The 21,643-nt window shown below is 48.2% G+C and overlaps 1 protein-coding gene across 1 annotated transcript in view; it reads left to right on the forward strand.

Moving 5' to 3' along the window:
* LOC117530070 (astrotactin-2) overlaps positions 1 to 21,643 on the forward strand; it is a 465,818-nt gene that overhangs the window by 433,734 nt on the left and 10,441 nt on the right. The window contains exon 5 of the mRNA XM_034193006.1: positions 2,754 to 2,861. Within this exon, the coding sequence (XP_034048897.1) occupies positions 2,754 to 2,861 (108 nt within the window). The remainder of the gene's footprint in view (positions 1 to 2,753; positions 2,862 to 21,643) is intronic.

Consider the following 21,643-nt stretch of genomic DNA (forward strand, 5'->3'; position numbering starts at 1 on the left):
GCTAAAATTCTGAAATAAGTCAGTGGTATGTGACAAAGTCAAAAAAATGTAATCTGTTAAGTAATGTTGAATAATGATGCTTAAAATTGAAAGATTGTATTGTAAAAAGGGGCAGAAAATATAAGACTTGTTCTTCCCTCTGCTCCTTTTCATTCAATGTCTTGTAATATATTCATTTCTGCTTTTCTGTTTTTCTTTTAAATGAATGAAATAAATATTGAAAAAAAAAATCCACTGCGCTGTAACCTGTCTGGAGGCATGAAGAGCTGTTAGGAGGAAGTTACAGTGACAAGCTGGACTACTTTATGATATACTTTTTTTCACTGCCCTGAGGAAGTACACAGTCTTTTTTATTGTTGTTTTTTGTCTTTGGAAGTACACGAAGTTGGTGCATGGCATCTCGGACGACATTGTCAGAATTATTTTTGGAGTCCTATTTAAAGTTTGTGTTGGATTGTTGATGTCAGAGCAGCAGTAATGCACCAAAGCTGGACAAATTTCTGACGGGATTTTTCACTGGAGTAAGGAAGTAGGGCTGCAACAAACGATTATTTGGATCATCGATGAATCTGATGGGGTTTCGACACGATTAATCAATTGGATTAGCGGGGAATTTTTTTAAATGTGCCAGGGAAACAATTTTTCTCTCCTTCCATCACTTTAACAACAGAACATTATTTGAAAACTTAAAATACTTGAAAATCAACAAATCGTCAAATGTCCCTTGGCTGTTAAAATATACAATAATAAAGAATAAAACTGTTTATAATAAAGAACAATAATAATTTCAAATGGCATTGCTTTATCAAAGTGCTGAGTTGCCATAAATCATTGAAAAATATTTTTTTCACTATATAAAATATATAGTGAAAAAAGAGGTATTTTTGTTGCTGCAAATGAGCAGTTAGCATAACCAGTAAAACCCAAATCAAAAACTGTATGCACATTATATGTGCAACATTCTCTGTATAACTTGTAAACTATGTGGTCATTTCACAATGACACATGTGACTCATGTCTCTTTCTCTAAAATTGGTCAAATGTTTCCTGTAGTTTTTCACCAGGTTTGCACACACTGCAGCAGGGATTTTGGTCCACTCCTCCATACAGATCTTCTCTAGAGCTTTCATGTTTGGTGTTTCAGCTCCCTCCAAAGATTTTCTATTGAGTTCAGGTCTGGAGACTGGCCAAGCCACTCCAGGAGCTTGAAATGCTTCTTACAGAGCCCCTCCTTAGTTGCCCTGGCTGTGTGTTTGGGGTCATTGTCATGCTGGAAGACCCAGCCATGACCCATCTTCAATGCTCTTACTGAAGGAAGGAGGTTGTTTGCCAAAATCTCTCAATAGATGACCCCATCCATCCTCCCTTCAATACGGTGCAGTCGTCCTGTCCCCTTTGCAGAAGAGCACCCGTAGAGTATGACGTTTCCACCCCCATGCTTCACGGTTGGGATGGTTTTCTTGGGGTTGTTCTCATCCTCTAAACATGGTAACTGGAGTTGATTCCAAAAACATCTATTATGGTCTCCCTGCAGGATTTTAAACCATGACAACCATTAGTAACATGTGTTACTAATATAATCTTTGTGACTGTGGTCCCAGCTCTCTTCAGGTGTTTGACCAGGTCCTCCTGTGTAGTTCTGAGCTTTCTCAGAATCATCCTTACCCCACAAAGTGAGATCTTGCATGGAATCCCAGACCGAGGGAGATTGACAGTCATCTTGTGTTTCTTCCACTTTCTAATAAATAATCTGAACAGTTGTTGTCTTCTACCAAGCTGCTTGCCTGTTGTCCTGTAGTCCATCCCAGCCTTGTGCAGGTGTACAGTTTTGTCCCTGGTGTCCTTAGACAGCTCTTTGGTCTTGGCTATGGTGGACAGGTTGGAGTGTGATTGATTGAGTGCGTGAACAGGTGTCTTTTATACAGGTAACAAGTTCAAATAGGTGCAATTAGTACAAGTACAGAGTAATAAATAATAAAATAAAAATAATACATTGTGATTTCCGGATTTTTTATTTTTTTTTTAGATTATGTCTCTCACAGTGGATATCACCTAAGATGAAAATTTCAGACCCCTCCATGATTTCTAAGTGGGAGAACTTGCAAAATTGCAGGGTGTTCAAATACTTATTTTCCTCACAGTGTATATATATATATATATATATATATATATATATATATATATATATATATATATATATATCAACCATGGTTTGTGGTTGTGATTGTCGGTTGATGTACTGTCAAATTCTCTAAAACACCTTTGGAGACAGCTTATGGTAGAGAAATGAGAAAACATTCAGCAACTCTAATGGACATTCCTGCATTCGGCATGACAACTGCACGCTCTCTCAAAACTTGTGACATCTGTGGCATTGTGCTGTGTGATAAAACTGAACATTTCAGAGTGGCCAGCCTAAGGCACACGTGCAATAATCATGCTGTCTAATCAGCATCTTGATATGCCACACCTGTGATGTGGGATGGGTTATCTCTGCAAAGAAGTGCTCACTAACACAGATTTAGACAGATTTGTGAAGAAGAATTAGAATTTGGACTGAATATAATTTTATTGCTTTGAAATATCTTGACTTTGGCTTAACTTGAATCTGATGGGTTTTGTCCACACTTTGAAGAAAACATCATTACCAAAATATTTAACTTTAGCTTGTTCTTATTGGACATATATATAACATTATTATTATTATTATTATTATTTTGCCCCATCCTTTTTCTTCTTCTTTTTAATCTCAGCAACCGGAGGTGTATTCGGCCCTCAAGGAGAGTCAGGATCAGAAGCCGAAGATGAAAATCAAATGAAGTTTTACACTGAGCAGAATAGAGGCCGAAGGCGAAGCAAAGGTGAGAGGATACACATGTATGTGTGTTTTAAATACATCAGCACAGAAAGAGTAATAGCACATGATGAGAGCCTCTTTTTCAAAATCAATTTTAAAGCTGTAATGTGTAGGATTTAGTTCTTGTTTCTTCCTACAAATGGAATTTAGCATTTTTAACCATCTCTTCATAAGTGAATTATTTACATACAACAAAAAATCAGTGACTTTTCAAGAGCTCACAATGATTCTTTCAGATCTGCAATGTGGGGGGGAGTGCTGCTGCGCCAGCGCCATGTTGCCCCACCATGTTGATACAGTTGACCAAAAGGGACCCATTTACGCCACCTTTCTCATTTTGCAACACAGCCGGAAGACTGAAGAAGAAATAAGAGGAATCAGTGGTTGATGCCCTATGCACTGTCTACTGGTTGACAAGTTTAACAACCCTAATTTTTGTGAAATGGAGGATCATATGGTCAACTGAAAAGTTCTGTCTCCTACAAGAGTATTAAAATAACCACCAAGATATTCACATGAATCACGTCTGCTCAATGCTTGAAATGTTCTCTATTAGGCAGTGTCATTACTTCCCCATTATTTCCCCTTTCCACACACTTACACCAAGTTTTTGCATCCTGTCAGTGATGAAATTGCATGTTTTCTTTCAGCACCAGCGATACACAATTGCTTACACCTCTGCATTTTAGTGTAATGCTGCCCCTTCAGGTGTTCTTTCAGCTTGGGGAAAAAACAGGAAAGCGTTCCGGACTGTGTGGTAAAAATTTGAGCCGCTGCAATGCGTCCTGTTTGTTGAATCGTGTGTGTGTGTGCAGCTCTTGCAAAGTGTCCACATGAGGAGCAATTGAGACATTTTGAGCCTGAACCAGAAAATGAAATGTGTGGTTCTCCGTCTTTTACATTCTGAGAAACCAACATTTCTCAGCATGCACTGAGTCAAAGCTTCACATATTTGTGAGAAATGTTAGTTTCTCAGAATGCAAAAGATGGAGAACCAAACCCTACTTTTTCCAGGTCATATTCAAAACTTGTTAATTGCCCCTTGTATCTGTCTGAGTTGACAGCATTACTCTATTCCAATACGGCCTATGCCATCACCCCCCCCCCCCCCCCCCCCCCCCACACACACACACACACACTCACACTCACACTTGATGCTGTCTGTGCATCTGTGGCTGTTAATGGGGCACCCCCTAGGGGCCTGGTCATGTAGTCTCTTCGTAGCTGGATTTTTGCCCGTCAAACAGCTTGCCCACCTCCTGACGGTACTGACATCTACACAAGCTTAAGTACAGACACACTCATTCGGTGTGAATGTTCACAGGTGTGCAAACCTCCACCGTGAGGAATTCTGTAACAGCACTTTGTTTCAAACACATCTCCATGTACTTCACCATTTTTTTGCCCACTACTGTGCACATGCATTATGTGAAAGGAGATTTGGCATATGCCTGAAATTATGTCTCAATATAATGGGAAATGTGATGGGTTTGACTGTAGCTAACTGACATGAGGCTCATTGTGCACACTCCCAGTGGTGCTTGATGCCTATGATATAAACTGAGATTAATAGCTTTGGGAGGAACCATGTCACATCTGTGAGAATGCTTGTCATTTCATGTGCATTTATGTGTTCCATTGTGTGCAATTGCAAAGCATTTATTCTGTTCCCCACATTAATACAGTGATTGTAATGTGAATCTGCACTTTCCTCAACCCTCATAGATAAGTGTAGTAAAAAAATGAAAGTGTTGTTCTGAATTGAACTTCTCAGGAGTCGCTGACTGCTTCTGAAGTTGTCTGAGTACTATACTACAGTGCTGTCTAAATTTCAGAACAAGAAAGTCTCCTGGGCTCTTTTGCACTTTATTCACTGCTCTGGTTCAAGCTGTTGAAAGCACAATATATATGCAGTCATCGTGGTGGCAAACTCGGATGTTTATTACTTGAGAGCTTGGTTCGCCTGTGTCAGCAGCAGAGTCCATCAGTGTAACCACACAGTGCAAAAAAGGACTCAGACTATAATGGCTGTTTTAACCTTCTACTCTCAAGAACGAATAAGCCTTGTGAGCAAAACTAAACTATTTTGGACCAATTAATAATGTACAATGCATCCAGAAAGTATTCACAGAATTTCTCTTTTTCCACATTTTATGTTGCAGCCTTATTCCAAAATGGATGAAATTCATTTACCCCTCAAAATTCTACACACAATACCCCATAATGACAATGTGATTTTTTTAAATTTATTTTAAGAAACTACCAAAAAACTAAGAAGTCGCATGTACATAACTATTCACACCCTTTGCTCAATACCTTGTTGATGCACCTTTGGCAACAATTACAGCCTCAAGTCTTCTTGAATATGATGCCACAATCTTGGTATACCTATCTTTGGGCAGTTGGGCAGGTATTGTGTGTAGAATTTTGAGGGGAAAAAAATCATCCATTTTGGAATAAGGCTGTAACATATCACTGTGGAAATGTGTAGTGCTGTGAATATTTTATGGATGCAGTGTAAGTCACCTCAAAGTGTGATAGTTAGGTCTTGACCAGGAGTTAGCATGGCATGGAAAAAGGAAAGGAAAATCTGTACTACCAGTCACCTCAGCAGTTGATTTCATAGCTGATCAGGATTTTAAAGTGGGGAGGGGGAATTCATCAACACACCCGCTTGCTGGGTAACCAGTTGCATGAAAAAGCTGTACCATTTTACCCACCCCATTAGCAAGCACAATGGCAACATGGTAACAAAAAAGTCCATTATCATTTTTTTTTGTTACTTTACAGCAAGAAACCTCACGTAGGCCACACTCATTGGAGTGCTTATCACTGCTGATCAGTGTAATTCATTGTAGCAATGGCAGAACCATTAGAATAGACACCACTGATGTGTGTCAGAGTCCTAGAGAAACAGACTTCTTGGATGAGGTTGTCTTTATGCTGAAGCTGGGTCTTGTTTATTAAAGTATTGGCGCCCACTCAAACCCAGATGGACCTCTAATTTGTCTTGCAAACATGGTCCACTCAGCAAAGTGATTTCCCAGGTTTTAAAAGGTCTGACATAAGGCCATCTGACACTTGCACAACTTTAATCCGCACACACGCGCTCTGCTGTGCACAAGAGTAAACTCATCTTAAACTTGTTGTAAACTGTGTGCAGCTTCATGCAACTGCACAAAAGACATTTTGAAATGTTCAAAATTGCCATCACACATTAATTACGTGAACTTCACGTGAACAATTAAAAAACACTTTGTGTGAGTGCGAGTGATTGCGTCAGCGCACCGCATCAGAGCGCAGCTCATCTGAATGATTATAACGAGATGTTAAATCTATCATACATGTTTTTTTTTTACAGCTGCTCATAAGAAGGAATGAACATGCAACTGTTTTACCAAGCCATTACAATATAACCATTACAAATAATGACCTTTTTAGACTGTTCCAAATGCTTTTGTCCATCTTGTTAAGAACGCGAGAGAGAGAGAGGAAAATCTGCAGCTGCAACAGTCCTTTGTTTTTACGGAAACAATTACAGGTGTTTTCAACAGCCAACTTGGAGAGAAAATTATTAATCCGCTATGAAATAATTATTTTATAAACGCAGCATCCAGTGCACAGCACATGACAGCCAGTGGAACAAAGCACAGCGTCCAGCTGGGAACACAGAGGGTGGGATCGTCACGACAATGTGCATGCAAGTGTGCGGATCAAAGTCATGTACATGTCCGGGGACCAATAGTCTCTCTGTATGTCAGTGCAGGATCTCACCCATTCAGATACAAATTATCAGACAATGCATGACACACATACTCAAAATCCTATGTGTTCTCAAGACGTTTTGTCAATATTTAAAGAGATATCCTTTGAGCCAAAAAATTTCCTATCTCTTCAATCCCATTCAATTCAATGACAAAGAATGATTGTAGGTTCTTATTGTTCCTATTGAAGCTTTAGCTTGATGCTCGTCCGACTCCCTTGTATCAAAAACACTCCAAAAATAAATCCACGAGTCCACTTCTTGATTTTAACTGTTTACTTGAAAAACTTAAACAACATTACAAAAACTGAAAAGATATCCATGATTACAAGGCTTTCAGAGTCAAATGGAGAGAGCCTGGGAAGAGATGTCAAAAAACTATTGCGCTCCAATCTCCTTTCTGTGTTGGGAAGGTGTCGTAGCACGGACCCACAACAGGGGGGCGCAAATGAACGGACAATGAGTAAGCCAAAAGGTAACAATTTAATGTTGTGATAATACACAACGAAACGTGTCGTAATTTTCACAGTCAATAAACACCAGGTGATGTGTGGGCAGGCTCGAAGATAGAAGACGCCCGACGAGAGAGAAGCCGCGTCCCACACGGCTTCCACCACCAACGGTCTGAAGAACACCGGAGCCGCCAAGTCCCAAGTCCCCAGGTGGCCTCTGTCTTCGACTGTCGACCCTGGTACTGCTGGCAGAAAGCAGAAATATGATGTGTGAGTGTGAGTCCGCACACTCAGTAATTTACAGTCCAGACACCGTTAGGAGGGAGCACCTCCACCTCCAAATCACACACACTCGTGCAGCTCCTGTTTGTCCCTCTTCTGGGTCTTCACAGGAATGCGACTGCACACAGAACAATGTTAGACAACGTATTAGTCAGCAGAGAAATTACCTTGGTACTGGTAGTCGATTTCTCGGCGGGGGAGGTGGAGTTGCAGTCCGGCTTTTATGGTGGTGATGATAAATGAGTGACAGCTGGTGCAGAGGATGAGTGACAGCTGTCACTTCTTCTGGGTCTGGCGCCCTCTCGTGCTTGGAGCCCGCACTCCAAGCAGGGCGCCCTCTGGTGGTGGTGGGCCAGCAGTACCTCCTCTTCAGCGGCCCACACAACAGGACCCCCCCCTCAACGGGCGCCTCCTGGCGTCCGACCAGGCTTGTCCGGATGTCTTGCGTAGAACTCGGCCAGGAGGGCCGGGTCCAGGATGAAGCTCCTCTTCACCCAGGAGCGTTCTTCAGGTCCATACCCCTCCCAGTCCACCAGATATTGGAAACCCCGGCCCTTACGACGGACGTCCAGGAGCCTGCGGACTGTCCAGGCAGGCTCCCCGTCAATGAGCTGGGCAGGAGGCGGCATAGGTCCCGGAGTACAGAGGGGCGAGGTGTGGTGTGGTTTGAGACGGGAAACATGAAAGACAGGGTGAATCCGCAGTGAAGCCGGGAGTTGAAGCTTCACTGCGGCCGGGTTGATGATCTTGAGGATCTTAAAGGGTCCAATGAATCTGTCTTTCAACTTTGGGGAGTCGACACACAAAGGGATGTCCTTGGTCGAGAGCCACACCTCCTGCCCGGGCTGGTATGTGGGGGCCGGGGAACGTCGGCGGTCCGCATGGGTCTTGGCCCTCATCCGGGCCTTTAACAGGGCAGAGCGGGCGGTCCGCCACACCCGGCGGCACCTCCTGAGGTGGGCCTGGACCGAGGGCACACCGACCTCTCCCTCCACCAGCGGGAACAATGGGGGCTGGAACCCCAAACATGCCTCAAAAGGGGAGAGGCCGGTAGCAGACGAGACTTGGCTGTTATGGGCATACTCGATCCAGGCCAGATGGTGACTCCAGGCCGCCGGGTGCGCGGAGGTGATGCAGCGAAGGGCCTGTTCCAACTCCTGGTTAGCCCGCTCTGCCTGGCCGTTGGTCTGGGGGTGGTACCCGGACGAGAGACTCACGGTGGCCCCCAGCTCCTTACAGAAACTCTTCCACACCTGCGAAGAGAACTGGGGACCACGATCTGATACAATGTCCGATGGTATCCCATGCAGCCGCATGACGTGGTGGACCAGAAGGTCTGCCGTCTCCTGGGCTGTCGGGAGCTTCGGGAGGGCCACGAAGTGGGCCGCCTTGGAGAACCGGTCCACTATCGTGAGAATAACGGTGTTGCCCTGGGACGGCGGGAGGCCCGTGATGAAGTCCAGGCCGATGTGAGACCAGGGGCGATGAGGCACTGGCAGGGGCTGGAGGAGTCCCGTCGTCCTCCGATGGTCTGCCTTGCCCCTGGCGCAGATGGTACAGGCCTGGACATAGTCCCGGACGTCGGTTTCCAGGGACGCCCACCAGAAGCACTGCTGGACTACTGCCACGGTCCTACGCACTCCGGGATGACAGGAGAGCTTGGACCCGTGACAGAAGTCCAATACGGCAGCTCTTGCCTCTGGTGGGACGTACAGTCTGTTCTTGGGGCCAGTCCCCGGGTCCGGGCTCCTTGTCAGGGCCTCCCGGACAGTCTTCTCCACGTCCCAGGTGAGGGTGGCCACGACAGTGGACTCGGGGATGATGGTCCTCGGTGGGGTTCGACAGCCCCGCTTTGGCCTCTTCTTCGTGCACCCGGGACAATGCATCTGGTTTTTGGTTCTTGGTCCCGGGGCGATACGTGATCTGGAAGTCAAAGCGCCCGAAGAACAGAGACCAGCGGGCTTGCCTGGGGTTCAGCCGCTTGGCGGTCCGGATGTACTCCAGGTTCCGATGGTCTGTGAAAACCGTGAAGGGCAACGATGCCCCCTCCAGCAGGTGTCTCCACTCTTCAAGAGCCTCCTTCACCGCACGAAGTTCCTGATTGCCGACGTCATAGTTTCCGTTCAGCTGGGGTCAACCTGCGGGAATAAAAGGCACAAGGATGGAGGACTTGATCAGCCTCCACGCTCTGGGACAGCACGGCTCCTATCCCTGAGTCAGAGGCGTCCACTTCTACTATGTACTGGCGATCAGGATCAGGCTGCACCAGAACTGGTGCAGTCGAGAACCGGCGTTTCAACTCCTGGAACGCGGCTTCGCACCGATCCGACCAGGCGAAGGGGACCTTGGTGGAGGTCAGGGCAGTCAGGGGGCTAACTACCTGACTGTAACCTTTAATGAACCTCCTGTAGAAATTTGCAAAGCCTAGGAACTGCTGTAGTTTCCTGCGGCTTGTTGGTTGGGGCCAATCTCTCACTGCCGCAACCTTAGCCGGATCAGGGGCGACGGAGTTGGAGGAGATGATGAACCCCAGGAAGGACAAAGAAGTGCGGTGGAACTCGCACTTCTCGCCCTTCACAAACAGCCGGTTCTCCAACAACCGCTGTAGGACCTGACGTACATGCTGGACATGGGTCTCAGGGTCCGGGGAAAAGATGAGTATATCGTCCAGATATACGAAGACGAACCGATGCAGGAAGTCCCGCAAGACGTCATTTACCAAAGCTTGGAACGTCGCGGGGGCGTTAGTGAGGCCGAACGGCATGACCAGGTACTCAAAATGACCTAACGGGGTGTTGAATGCCGTCTTCCATTCGTCTCCCTTCCGGATCCGAACCAGGTGGTACGCGTTTCTAAGATCCAATTTTGTGAAAATTTGGGCTCCATGCAGGGGCGTGAACACTGAATCCAACAGAGGTAACGGGTATCGGTTGCGAACCGTGATCTCGTTCAGCCCTCTGTAATCAATGCATGGACGGAGTCCGCCGTCTTTCTTGCCCACAAAAAAGAAACCAGCACCCATTGGGGAGGTGGAGTTTCAGATCAGCCCGGCAGCTAAGGAGTCCCGGATGTAGGTCTCCATTGATTCGCGTTCCGGACGTGAGAGGTTGTACAACCTACTGGACGGGTACTCAGCGCCCGGGACCAAATCGATGGCACAATCATACGGTCGGTGCGGGGGAAGAGTGAGTGCCAGATCTTTGCTGAAAACGTCAGCAAGATCGTGGTACTCCTTTGGCACCGCCGATAGATTGGGGGGAACTTTGACCTCCTCATTAGCCGTAGTGCTGGGAGGAACCGAGGATCCTAAGCACTCCCGGTGGCAGGTTTCGCTCCACTGCGTCACAACCCCAGACGGCCAATCAATCCGGGGATTGTGCTTCACCATCCATGGAAAGCCCAAAATCACTCGGGAGGTAGAAGGTGTTACATGGAACACTATCTCCTCCCTGTGATTCCCAGACACAACCAAAGTCACTGGTTGTGTCTGATGTGTGATTAATGGAAGCAGGGTGCCATCTAGTGCTCACACCTGCAATGGTGCCGGCAGAGCCACCAGAGGGAGCCCTACTTCCTTTACCCATCTGCTGTCCAGCAGATTCCCTTCAGACCCTGTGTCTATCAGTGCTGGAGCATGAAGGGTTAAATCCCCACAAAGGATTGTTACTGGGATTCGTGCAGATTTGCGGGGTTTTCCCGCGTGCGTGTTATGACCCACCCTTAGCCCAGTTTCTAAGGACGGGCGTTTTAGTTTGACCGTTTTAGGGCAGTCCTTCTGCATGTGCTCGCAAGAGCCGCAGACAAAACACTCCCCGCGGGCCAGCCTCCTTTGTCTGATATTTGATTTTAATTTGGCCCTGCTCGTGTCCCTAGCCTCCTCAGCAGGGGGAGCCGTAGCCACACGGAGCTCTCTGGCAGTGAAGCGTGGGGACGACGCCACCTTGTCGGAACCGGAAGGGGGAGGGACGGCTCGTGCCCGGTCACGCCCCCCGGCCTGCTCCCGACGATGCTCATTTAAACGGTTGTCTAAGCGTATAACCAAATCGATCAGCCCGTCAAATTCCCGCGGTTCCTCCTTGGCCAGTAGGTGCTCCTTAAGGACCGGGGACAGTCCATTTACAAAGGCGGCGCGGAGCGCAACGTTATTCCAGCCGGACCTCGCTGCCGCGATGCGGAAGTCGACTGCATACTCGGCTGCGCTACGGCGCCCCTGTCTCATCGACAGCAGCACGTTCGAAGCGGTCTCGCCTCTGTTGGGATGATCAAACACTTGTTTGAATTCCCGTACGAACCCAGTATAAGACGTTAGGAGCCATGAATTCTGCTCCCAAAGCGCCGTAGCCCATGCGCGTGCCTCTCCTCGAAGCAAATTAATAACATAAGCCACCCGGCTAGCGTCTGATGCGTACATGACGGGGCGCTGTGAAAAGACGAGCGAACACTGTATGAGGAAGTCCGCGCACGTCTCGACACAGCCCCCGTACGGTTCCGGAGGGCTTATGTATGCTTCAGGGAACGGTGGGGGGGTTCGTTGAACGACCAGTGGAACGTCTGATACAGGCCCAGGACCAGCCAGAGGAGGAGCTGCAGCAGCGCCCTGATCGCGCGCTTCCACCCTGGCAGTGAGAGCCTCCACCCTCCGATTAAGGAGGACACTCTGCTCGGTCACTAATTCTAACCGGGCCTTGAAGGCGGTTGGTTAAGATCTGCTGCAGCTCACTCAACCCGCCTCCCGCTGACGCCTGCGCTCCTGGCTCTTCCATTGGCCGTTCAAGCTTGAGTTGACGCCCCTCGGAGTCCATGACGATGGCCGAGAAATCCTGTTGGGAAGGTGTTGTAGCACGGACCCACAACAGGGGGGCGCAAATGAACGGACAATGAGTAAGCCAAAAGGTAACAATTTAATGTTGTGATAATACACAACGAAACGTGTCGTAATTTTCACAGTCAATAAACACCAGGTGATGTGTGGGCAGGCTCGAAGATAGAAGACGCCCGACGAGAGAGAAGCCGCGTCCCACACGGCTTCCACCACCAACGGTCTGAAGAACACCGGAGCCGCCAAGTCCCGAGTCCCCAGGTGGCCTCTGTCTTCGACTGTCGACCCTGGTACTGCTGGCAGAAAGCAGAAATATGATGTGTGAGTGTGAGTCCGCACACTCAGTAATTTACAGTCCAGACACCGTTAGGAGGGAGCACCTCCACCTCCAAATCACACACACTCGTGCAGCTCCTGTTTGTCCCTCTTCTGGGTCTTCACAGGAATGCGACTGCACACAGAACAATGTTAGACAACGTATTAGTCAGCAGAGAAATTACCTTGGTACTGGTAGTCGATTTCTCGGCGGGGGAGGTGGAGTTGCAGTCCGGCTTTTATGGTGGTGATGATAAATGAGTGACAGCTGGTGCAGAGGATGAGTGACAGCTGTCACTTCTTCTGGGTCTGGCGCCCTCTCGTGCTTGGAGCCCGCACTCCAAGCAGGGCGCCCTCTGGTGGTGGTGGGCCAGCAGTACCTCCTCTTCAGCGGCCCACACAACAGGACCCCCCCCTCAACGGGCGCCTCCTGGCGTCCGACCAGGCTTGTCCGGATGTCTTGCGTAGAACTCGGCCAGGAGGGCCGGGTCCAGGATGAAGCTCCTCTTCACCCAGGAGCGTTCTTCAGGTCCATACCCCTCCCAGTCCACCAGATATTGGAAACCCCGGCCCTTACGACGGACGTCCAGGAGCCTGCGGACTGTCCAGGCAGGCTCCCCGTCAATGAGCTGGGCAGGAGGCGGCATAGGTCCCGGAGTACAGAGGGGCGAGGTGTGGTGTGGTTTGAGACGGGAAACATGAAAGACAGGGTGAATCCGCAGTGAAGCCGGGAGTTGAAGCTTCACTGCGGCCGGGTTGATGATCTTGAGGATCTTAAAGGGTCCAATGAATCTGTCTTTCAACTTTGGGGAGTCGACACACAAAGGGATGTCCTTGGTCGAGAGCCACACCTCCTGCCCGGGCTGGTATGTGGGGGCCGGGGAACGTCGGCGGTCCGCATGGGTCTTGGCCCTCATCCGGGCCTTTAACAGGGCAGAGCGGGCGGTCCGCCACACCCGGCGGCACCTCCTGAGGTGGGCCTGGACCGAGGGCACACCGACCTCTCCCTCCACCAGCGGGAACAATGGGGGCTGGAACCCCAAACATGCCTCAAAAGGGGAGAGGCCGGTAGCAGACGAGACTTGGCTGTTATGGGCATACTCGATCCAGGCCAGATGGTGACTCCAGGCCGCCGGGTGCGCGGAGGTGATGCAGCGAAGGGCCTGTTCCAACTCCTGGTTAGCCCGCTCTGCCTGGCCGTTGGTCTGGGGGTGGTACCCGGACGAGAGACTCACGGTGGCCCCCAGCTCCTTACAGAAACTCTTCCACACCTGCGAAGAGAACTGGGGACCACGATCTGATACAATGTCCGATGGTATCCCATGCAGCCGCATGACGTGGTGGACCAGAAGGTCTGCCGTCTCCTGGGCTGTCGGGAGCTTCGGGAGGGCCACGAAGTGGGCCGCCTTGGAGAACCGGTCCACTATCGTGAGAATAACGGTGTTGCCCTGGGACGGCGGGAGGCCCGTGATGAAGTCCAGGCCGATGTGAGACCAGGGGCGATGAGGCACTGGCAGGGGCTGGAGGAGTCCCGTCGTCCTCCGATGGTCTGCCTTGCCCCTGGCGCAGATGGTACAGGCCTGGACATAGTCCCGGACGTCGGTTTCCAGGGACGCCCACCAGAAGCACTGCTGGACTACTGCCACGGTCCTACGCACTCCGGGATGACAGGAGAGCTTGGACCCGTGACAGAAGTCCAATACGGCAGCTCTTGCCTCTGGTGGGACGTACAGTCTGTTCTTGGGGCCAGTCCCCGGGTCCGGGCTCCTTGTCAGGGCCTCCCGGACAGTCTTCTCCACGTCCCAGGTGAGGGTGGCCACGACAGTGGACTCGGGGATGATGGTCTCGGTGGGGTTCGACAGCCCCGCTTTGGCCTCTTCTTCGTGCACCCGGGACAATGCATCTGGTTTTTGGTTCTTGGTCCCGGGGCGATACGTGATCTGGAAGTCAAAGCGCCCGAAGAACAGAGACCAGCGGGCTTGCCTGGGGTTCAGCCGCTTGGCGGTCCGGATGTACTCCAGGTTCCGATGGTCTGTGAAAACCGTGAAGGGCAACGATGCCCCCTCCAGCAGGTGTCTCCACTCTTCAAGAGCCTCCTTCACCGCACGAAGTTCCTGATTGCCGACGTCATAGTTCCGTTCAGCTGGGGTCAACCTGCGGGAATAAAAGGCACAAGGATGGAGGACTTGATCAGCCTCCACGCTCTGGGACAGCACGGCTCCTATCCCTGAGTCAGAGGCGTCCACTTCTACTATGTACTGGCGATCAGGATCAGGCTGCACCAGAACTGGTGCAGTCGAGAACCGGCGTTTCAACTCCTGGAACGCGGCTTCGCACCGATCCGACCAGGCGAAGGGGACCTTGGTGGAGGTCAGGGCAGTCAGGGGGCTAACTACCTGACTGTAACCTTTAATGAACCTCCTGTAGAAATTTGCAAAGCCTAGGAACTGCTGTAGTTTCCTGCGGCTTGTTGGTTGGGGCCAATCTCTCACTGCCGCAACCTTAGCCGGATCAGGGGCGACGGAGTTGGAGGAGATGATGAACCCCAGGAAGGACAAAGAAGTGCGGTGGAACTCGCACTTCTCGCCCTTCACAAACAGCCGGTTCTCCAACAACCGCTGTAGGACCTGACGTACATGCTGGACATGGGTCTCAGGGTCCGGGGAAAAGATGAGTATATCGTCCAGATATACGAAGACGAACCGATGCAGGAAGTCCCGCAAGACGTCATTTACCAAAGCTTGGAACGTCGCGGGGGCGTTAGTGAGGCCGAACGGCATGACCAGGTACTCAAAATGACCTAACGGGGTGTTGAATGCCGTCTTCCATTCGTCTCCCTTCCGGATCCGAACCAGGTGGTACGCGTTTCTAAGATCCAATTTTGTGAAAATTTGGGCTCCATGCAGGGGCGTGAACACTGAATCCAACAGAGGTAACGGGTATCGGTTGCGAACCGTGATCTCGTTCAGCCCTCTGTAATCAATGCATGGACGGAGTCCGCCGTCTTTCTTGCCCACAAAAAAGAAACCAGCACCCATTGGGGAGGTGGAGTTTCAGATCAGCCCGGCAGCTAAGGAGTCCCGGATGTAGGTCTCCATTGATTCGCGTTCCGGACGTGAGAGGTTGTACAACCTACTGGACGGGTACTCAGCGCCCGGGACCAAATCGATGGCACAATCATACGGTCGGTGCGGGGGAAGAGTGAGTGCCAGATCTTTGCTGAAAACGTCAGCAAGATCGTGGTACTCCTTTGGCACCGCCGATAGATTGGGGGGAACTTTGACCTCCTCATTAGCCGTAGTGCTGGGAGGAACCGAGGATCCTAAGCACTCCCGGTGGCAGGTTTCGCTCCACTGCGTCACAACCCCAGACGGCCAATCAATCCGGGGATTGTGCTTCACCATCCATGGAAAGCCCAAAATCACTCGGGAGGTAGAAGGTGTTACATGGAACACTATCTCCTCCCTGTGATTCCCAGACACAACCAAAGTCACTGGTTGTGTCTGATGTGTGATTAATGGAAGCAGGGTGCCATCTAGTGCTCGCACCTGCAATGGTGCCGGCAGAGCCACCAGAGGGAGCCCTACTTCCTTTACCCATCTGCTGTCCAGCAGATTCCCTTCAGACCCTGTGTCTATCAGTGCTGGAGCATGAAGGGTTAAATCCCCACAAAGGATTGTTACTGGGATTCGTGCAGATTTGCGGGGTTTTCCCGCGTGCGTGTTATGACCCACCCTTAGCCCAGTTTCTAAGGACGGGCGTTTTAGTTTGACCGTTTTAGGGCAGTCCTTCTGCATGTGCTCGCAAGAGCCGCAGACAAAACACTCCCCGCGGGCCAGCCTCCTTTGTCTGATATTTGATTTTAATTTGGCCCTGCTCGTGTCCCTAGCCTCCTCAGCAGGGGGAGCCGTAGCCACACGGAGCTCTCTGGCAGTGAAGCGTGGGGACGACGCCACCTTGTCGGAACCGGAAGGGGGAGGGACGGCTCGTGCCCGGTCACGCCCCCCGGCCTGCTCCCGACGATGCTCATTTAAACGGTTGTCTAAGCGTATAACCAAATCGATCAGCCCGTCAAATTCCCGCGGTTCCTCCTTGGCCAGTAGGTGCTCCTTAAGGACCGGGGACAGTCCATTTACAAAGGCGGCGCGGAGCGCAACGTTATTCCAGCCGGACCTCGCTGCCGCGATGCGGAAGTCGACTGCATACTCGGCTGCGCTACGGCGCCCCTGTCTCATCGACAGCAGCACGTTCGAAGCGGTCTCGCCTCTGTTGGGATGATCAAACACTTGTTTGAATTCCCGTACGAACCCAGTATAAGACGTTAGGAGCCATGAATTCTGCTCCCAAAGCGCCGTAGCCCATGCGCGTGCCTCTCCTCGAAGCAAATTAATACATAAGCCACCCGGCTAGCGTCTGATGCGTACATGACGGGGCGCTGTGAAAAGACGAGCGAACACTGTATGAGGAAGTCCGCGCACGTCTCGACACAGCCCCCGTACGGTTCCGGAGGGCTTATGTATGCTTCAGGGAACGGTGGGGGGGTTCGTTGAACGACCAGTGGAACGTCTGATACAGGCCCAGGACCAGCCAGAGGAGGAGCTGCAGCAGCGCCCTGATCGCGCGCTTCCACCCTGGCAGTGAGAGCCTCCACCCTCCGATTAAGGAGGACACTCTGCTCGGTCACTAATTCTAACCGGGCCTTGAAGGCGGTTGGTTAAGATCTGCTGCAGCTCACTCAACCCGCCTCCCGCTGACGCCTGCGCTCCTGGCTCTTCCATTGGCCGTTCAAGCTTGAGTTGACGCCCCTCGGAGTCCATGACGATGGCCGAGAAATCCTGTTGGGAAGGTGTTGTAGCACGGACCCACAACAGGGGGGCGCAAATGAACGGACAATGAGTAAGCCAAAAGGTAACAATTTAATGTTGTGATAATACACAACGAAACGTGTCGTAATTTTCACAGTCAATAAACACCAGGTGATGTGTGGGCAGGCTCGAAGATAGAAGACGCCCCGACGAGAGAGAAGCCGCGTCCCACACGGCTTCCACCACCAACGGTCTGAAGAACACCGGAGCCGCCAAGTCCCGAGTCCCCAGGTGGCCTCTGTCTTCGACTGTCGACCCTGGTACTGCTGGCAGAAAGCAGAAATATGATGTGTGAGTGTGAGTCCGCACACTCAGTAATTTACAGTCCAGACACCGTTAGGAGGGAGCACCTCCACCTCCAAATCACACACACTCGTGCAGCTCCTGTTTGTCCCTCTTCTGGGTCTTCACAGGAATGCGACTGCACACAGAACAATGTTAGACAACGTATTAGTCAGCAGAGAAATTACCTTGGTACTGGTAGTCGATTTCTCGGCAGGGGAGGTGGAGTTGCAGTCCGGCTTTTATGGTGGTGATGATAAACGAGTGACAGCTGGTGCAGAGGATGAGTGACAGCTGTCACTTCTTCTGGGTCTGGCGCCCTCTCGTGCTTGGAGCCCGCACTCCAAGCAGGGCGCCCTCTGGTGGTGGTGGGCCAGCAGTACCTCCTCTTCAGCGGCCCACACAACATTCTGATTCCTACTGACCCCACTCTCATGGCAACCAAACTAAGTCACCCCACTGGTGGGTTTTTAAATGTCACAATAATTTCAGAGAATTGATCAAATTTAGGCTCGAGTCTTCCATGTGCCTTCTGGAAAACTGACTAAAATTCCACATCTCCTTTCTAATCAAATTATTGTCCGTTGCACTCTACCATGTGGCTGTGCAACTTATGATGCAATAGAAAAAAGTTGCATCATGCCTTTTTGTTATTTTATTTTATTTTTTCAAAAGTTGCGTTATTTTTCCTCTCACAAACACAGAAGCCTATAGCTCCTGCAAAGTTGTCAGGGGTGTTTTGCAGGTTTCTCAAATAAAAAAAAAAAAAAATATATATATATATATATATATATATATATATATTTCAAACATAACATTCTCCATTTTTTAAATTCAATTGAAGATGTGCTCACAGGGAAAAGGGCTGCACAGTTGCGACTAAATGTGATAGATTTAAAGTGTCTCTTACTAAAAAAAAAAAAAAAATTGACAAATTGTCCGTCAAATTAGAACAGTAAAACAAGATAAATGCATTTAGAGTGGTCATCTTTATAAATTCAGCATACAGCTCCTTTCCAACCCACAGCCTATGAAAAATGTATTTATCTACTTATCAAACTATGGTTTGATGGTTTGTCTGAACAAGTAAAAGATGGCTTAAAATACCAATATTTTTCTCAGCAGTCATGTGATTTGTAATATTATTACCACAGACAGTTATAGATTGCTTGTTTACTGGCTGTTTTTGTCACTGTGAAGTTTCCATAGCCACTACATAATCAAAGGAATAAAATTAGCAGTTTTTTCACTGTTTTTCACAGTTATTTTTCACTGGAGAGCACCTGAATGGGTTGTGAGTAGGATCACTGTAAAGTCAAGTCTAGAGGTATTTGGACAATAACACAATTTATTAAAATTTGCCTCTGTACACCATGGAGGTGAAATTCAGTCATTTCTTGTAGTAGTGACAACATTCAATGTACTTGCAGAGCCCACAAGTAATGCGACAAATTAAATATAAGGATTTAAAAAAAAAAAGTACAAATCATCAATTTTATGGACAGTTTTCTTCAGACAATTTAGGAAATGTAAACATGAAGCTTTCCAAGTCACTGAATATGTCTTGCACATACTTTTCTTCAGTCATAAACAAATGCAAACTTTGTGGTATATCTCTCCGGAGTAGGCAATTCTTAAAACGGGAGACCGCGCAAGAATAAGATGCATGAGGGAAGCCACCAAGACACTCTGAAAAGACTTAGAGACTTGTCATGAAATTTTAGCTACAATTTAACAGAAGACACATGGGAGACTCGAGCCTACATTTGATCCATTGTCTTGTTGGATGGATGAAGAAAGAATGAACAAACTAGAATTCCCTGGGATGGCTCAATCGCAGCCGTGATGGAATTAACCACTGCTAACATTAACCTGTTCTGTTTGACCTACATCTTCATTAACCTGTCAGATCAGCAGAGGGCTTCAGTGTTGAGGAACCTTACTTTTTTTTTTTTTAGCAGTGAATTTCTAAAGTATTCTGATTTTGTAGCTTCAGTAAAACTGTGAGCTTCTCGGAGGAATGTTAAACATATTGAACATGTTGCCTGTAGGCGTGAGGAAATGACAGGTCTGACTGCTGTGCACAAGGCTGAGATGCAAAAGGAAAAAATTGGTCAGCAAATTCTTATCAAGGTAGATGATTATATGATAAAATAAGCTGCTTCTTTATTATTGTTTCTTTGCAGTTGAGCTCTGCACGTGTGAACTGCAGATGGTGCAACCACAGAAATGTTAATGCTTCCAGTGACATGCGGCACAAGGTCACGCAATTAGATCAAATTGGGGAATAAATCAAATGCCTAAATTGTTGTGATATTTTAAAGAGACAAAGACAACAGCTGTCGGAAGCAGCAGTGCCAGAAAGCTAATCCCTTTGGGGTGTGGATGAGGTCACCGTGCTTGTGACGGGGTGCCTCAATTACAGTAAAAGCCTCGTCAGTAAACAAAAGCATCAACAGTCACAAAGGCACAGGTTTACAGTGACGCACGAACCCCTTTGTGAACGTAAAGCAAATACAAACCACAGATACATCAGTCAAAGCAGTTACAAGATTAAAAGTTTAAACTTCAAAGCTTTTTCCCTTTTTTGACTTTTATTTACTGCCCTGAGTCCATCCATATTTTAGCGAGAGCATAATATTTTTACGCATGGCTGTAACTTTGATACGGATCATGGCCACAAGCTTTATGTCTTTCCCAGAGGCATGCCCACAATGCTTTGCTGCTAAAGTCTAAGTGTCCTTTACAGAGAGAGGTACAGCTCAGCCAAAGGCACACCGAGCCTTTCATCTCTCATACATTAATTCCAGGTAGGATTTTCAGTTTGGGAATTTTACAAAAGGAATTGTGTGTGTGGTGTGTGTGTGTGTGTGTGTGTGTGTGTGTGTGTGTGTGTGTGTGTGTGTGTGTGTGTGTGTGTGTGTGTGTGTGTGTGTGTGTGTGTGTGTGTGTGTGTGTTGTAGTATTTTTTAAATCATCATTTCTATTGTAACATTTTATTTGAAATATATGCATAGTACCTACACTGCCTATAAAATGTTATTTTCACCATTTACTATTTAACATGTTTTGTGGTATTAAATAAAAATGAATTCAGGTTTCCTGACACAGGAATTTTAAAAAATATATGCTTTTTGGCTTCAAAGTGAAACTAAACCTCGACATCAAAATCTAAAGTAAATAAAAATTGGTAACACAAACCAAAAGATTTGAGTAGTACCCATCTCCTTTAATAGGTGCTGTGGTGATTCCCCTGTCTTTTTGAAATTCAAAATAGCATTTTGTATTTGATGATAAAACTTTTATCATATACTTTTAAATACTTTAGTGGTTTATGTTTTCATCTTTTAAAAATACTGAAAACACTACCTGTAGCATCTTTTTATGAAGTGTTTTTGTCTCAAAATCTGGATCTTGTTAGTTATATAATTTTCTATTTGCATAGAAATTGTGACAACACAATGTCAGTTAATCAGTCAAAAATAAGGAGTCTCTTATTAAAAGAACAGGATGATGGTCAAACATAAAGTCTGTGTAATTCCATGCTCTGTGTGCCTGCACTCAAACAGCAGCAAGTGTTTCTAAGAGGTTCCCCAAAGGACACCTCAGACATGCATTCCCATCATGCACCACGACCAAAGGCTGTGGTGCGCTGTATGTTTTCTATTTCTCAGGAACTTTGAACAAGCTTAGGGGCAATGACAGTGAAAGAGAGGAATGCCCGCTCAGTTGGCCGCTAGCGCTTCAATGTGGGATTGATACCTTAGTCCTACACCAATTTACACCTTCACGTATGTTCAAACGGAACAAGGGTTTTCACAGTGAGTGGTGCGTCATCCCTGCACCCAGCGGCAGATGAACCTAAAGTGCATGTTTTGATGTTGAGAGGAAACTGCAGTGTCTGAAAGAACACCCGTGCAGCTACCATTGCTTCAGCTGTACTTGTATGTGTCCTTCAACCCCTTTGGGGTAAACCATGTTCCTGGGTTATCATTTGCAGTTAAATTT

The sequence above is a fragment of the Thalassophryne amazonica genome, chromosome 17 (genome assembly GCF_902500255.1).
Source record: "Thalassophryne amazonica chromosome 17, fThaAma1.1, whole genome shotgun sequence".
NCBI classification, from domain to species: domain Eukaryota; kingdom Metazoa; phylum Chordata; class Actinopteri; order Batrachoidiformes; family Batrachoididae; genus Thalassophryne; species Thalassophryne amazonica.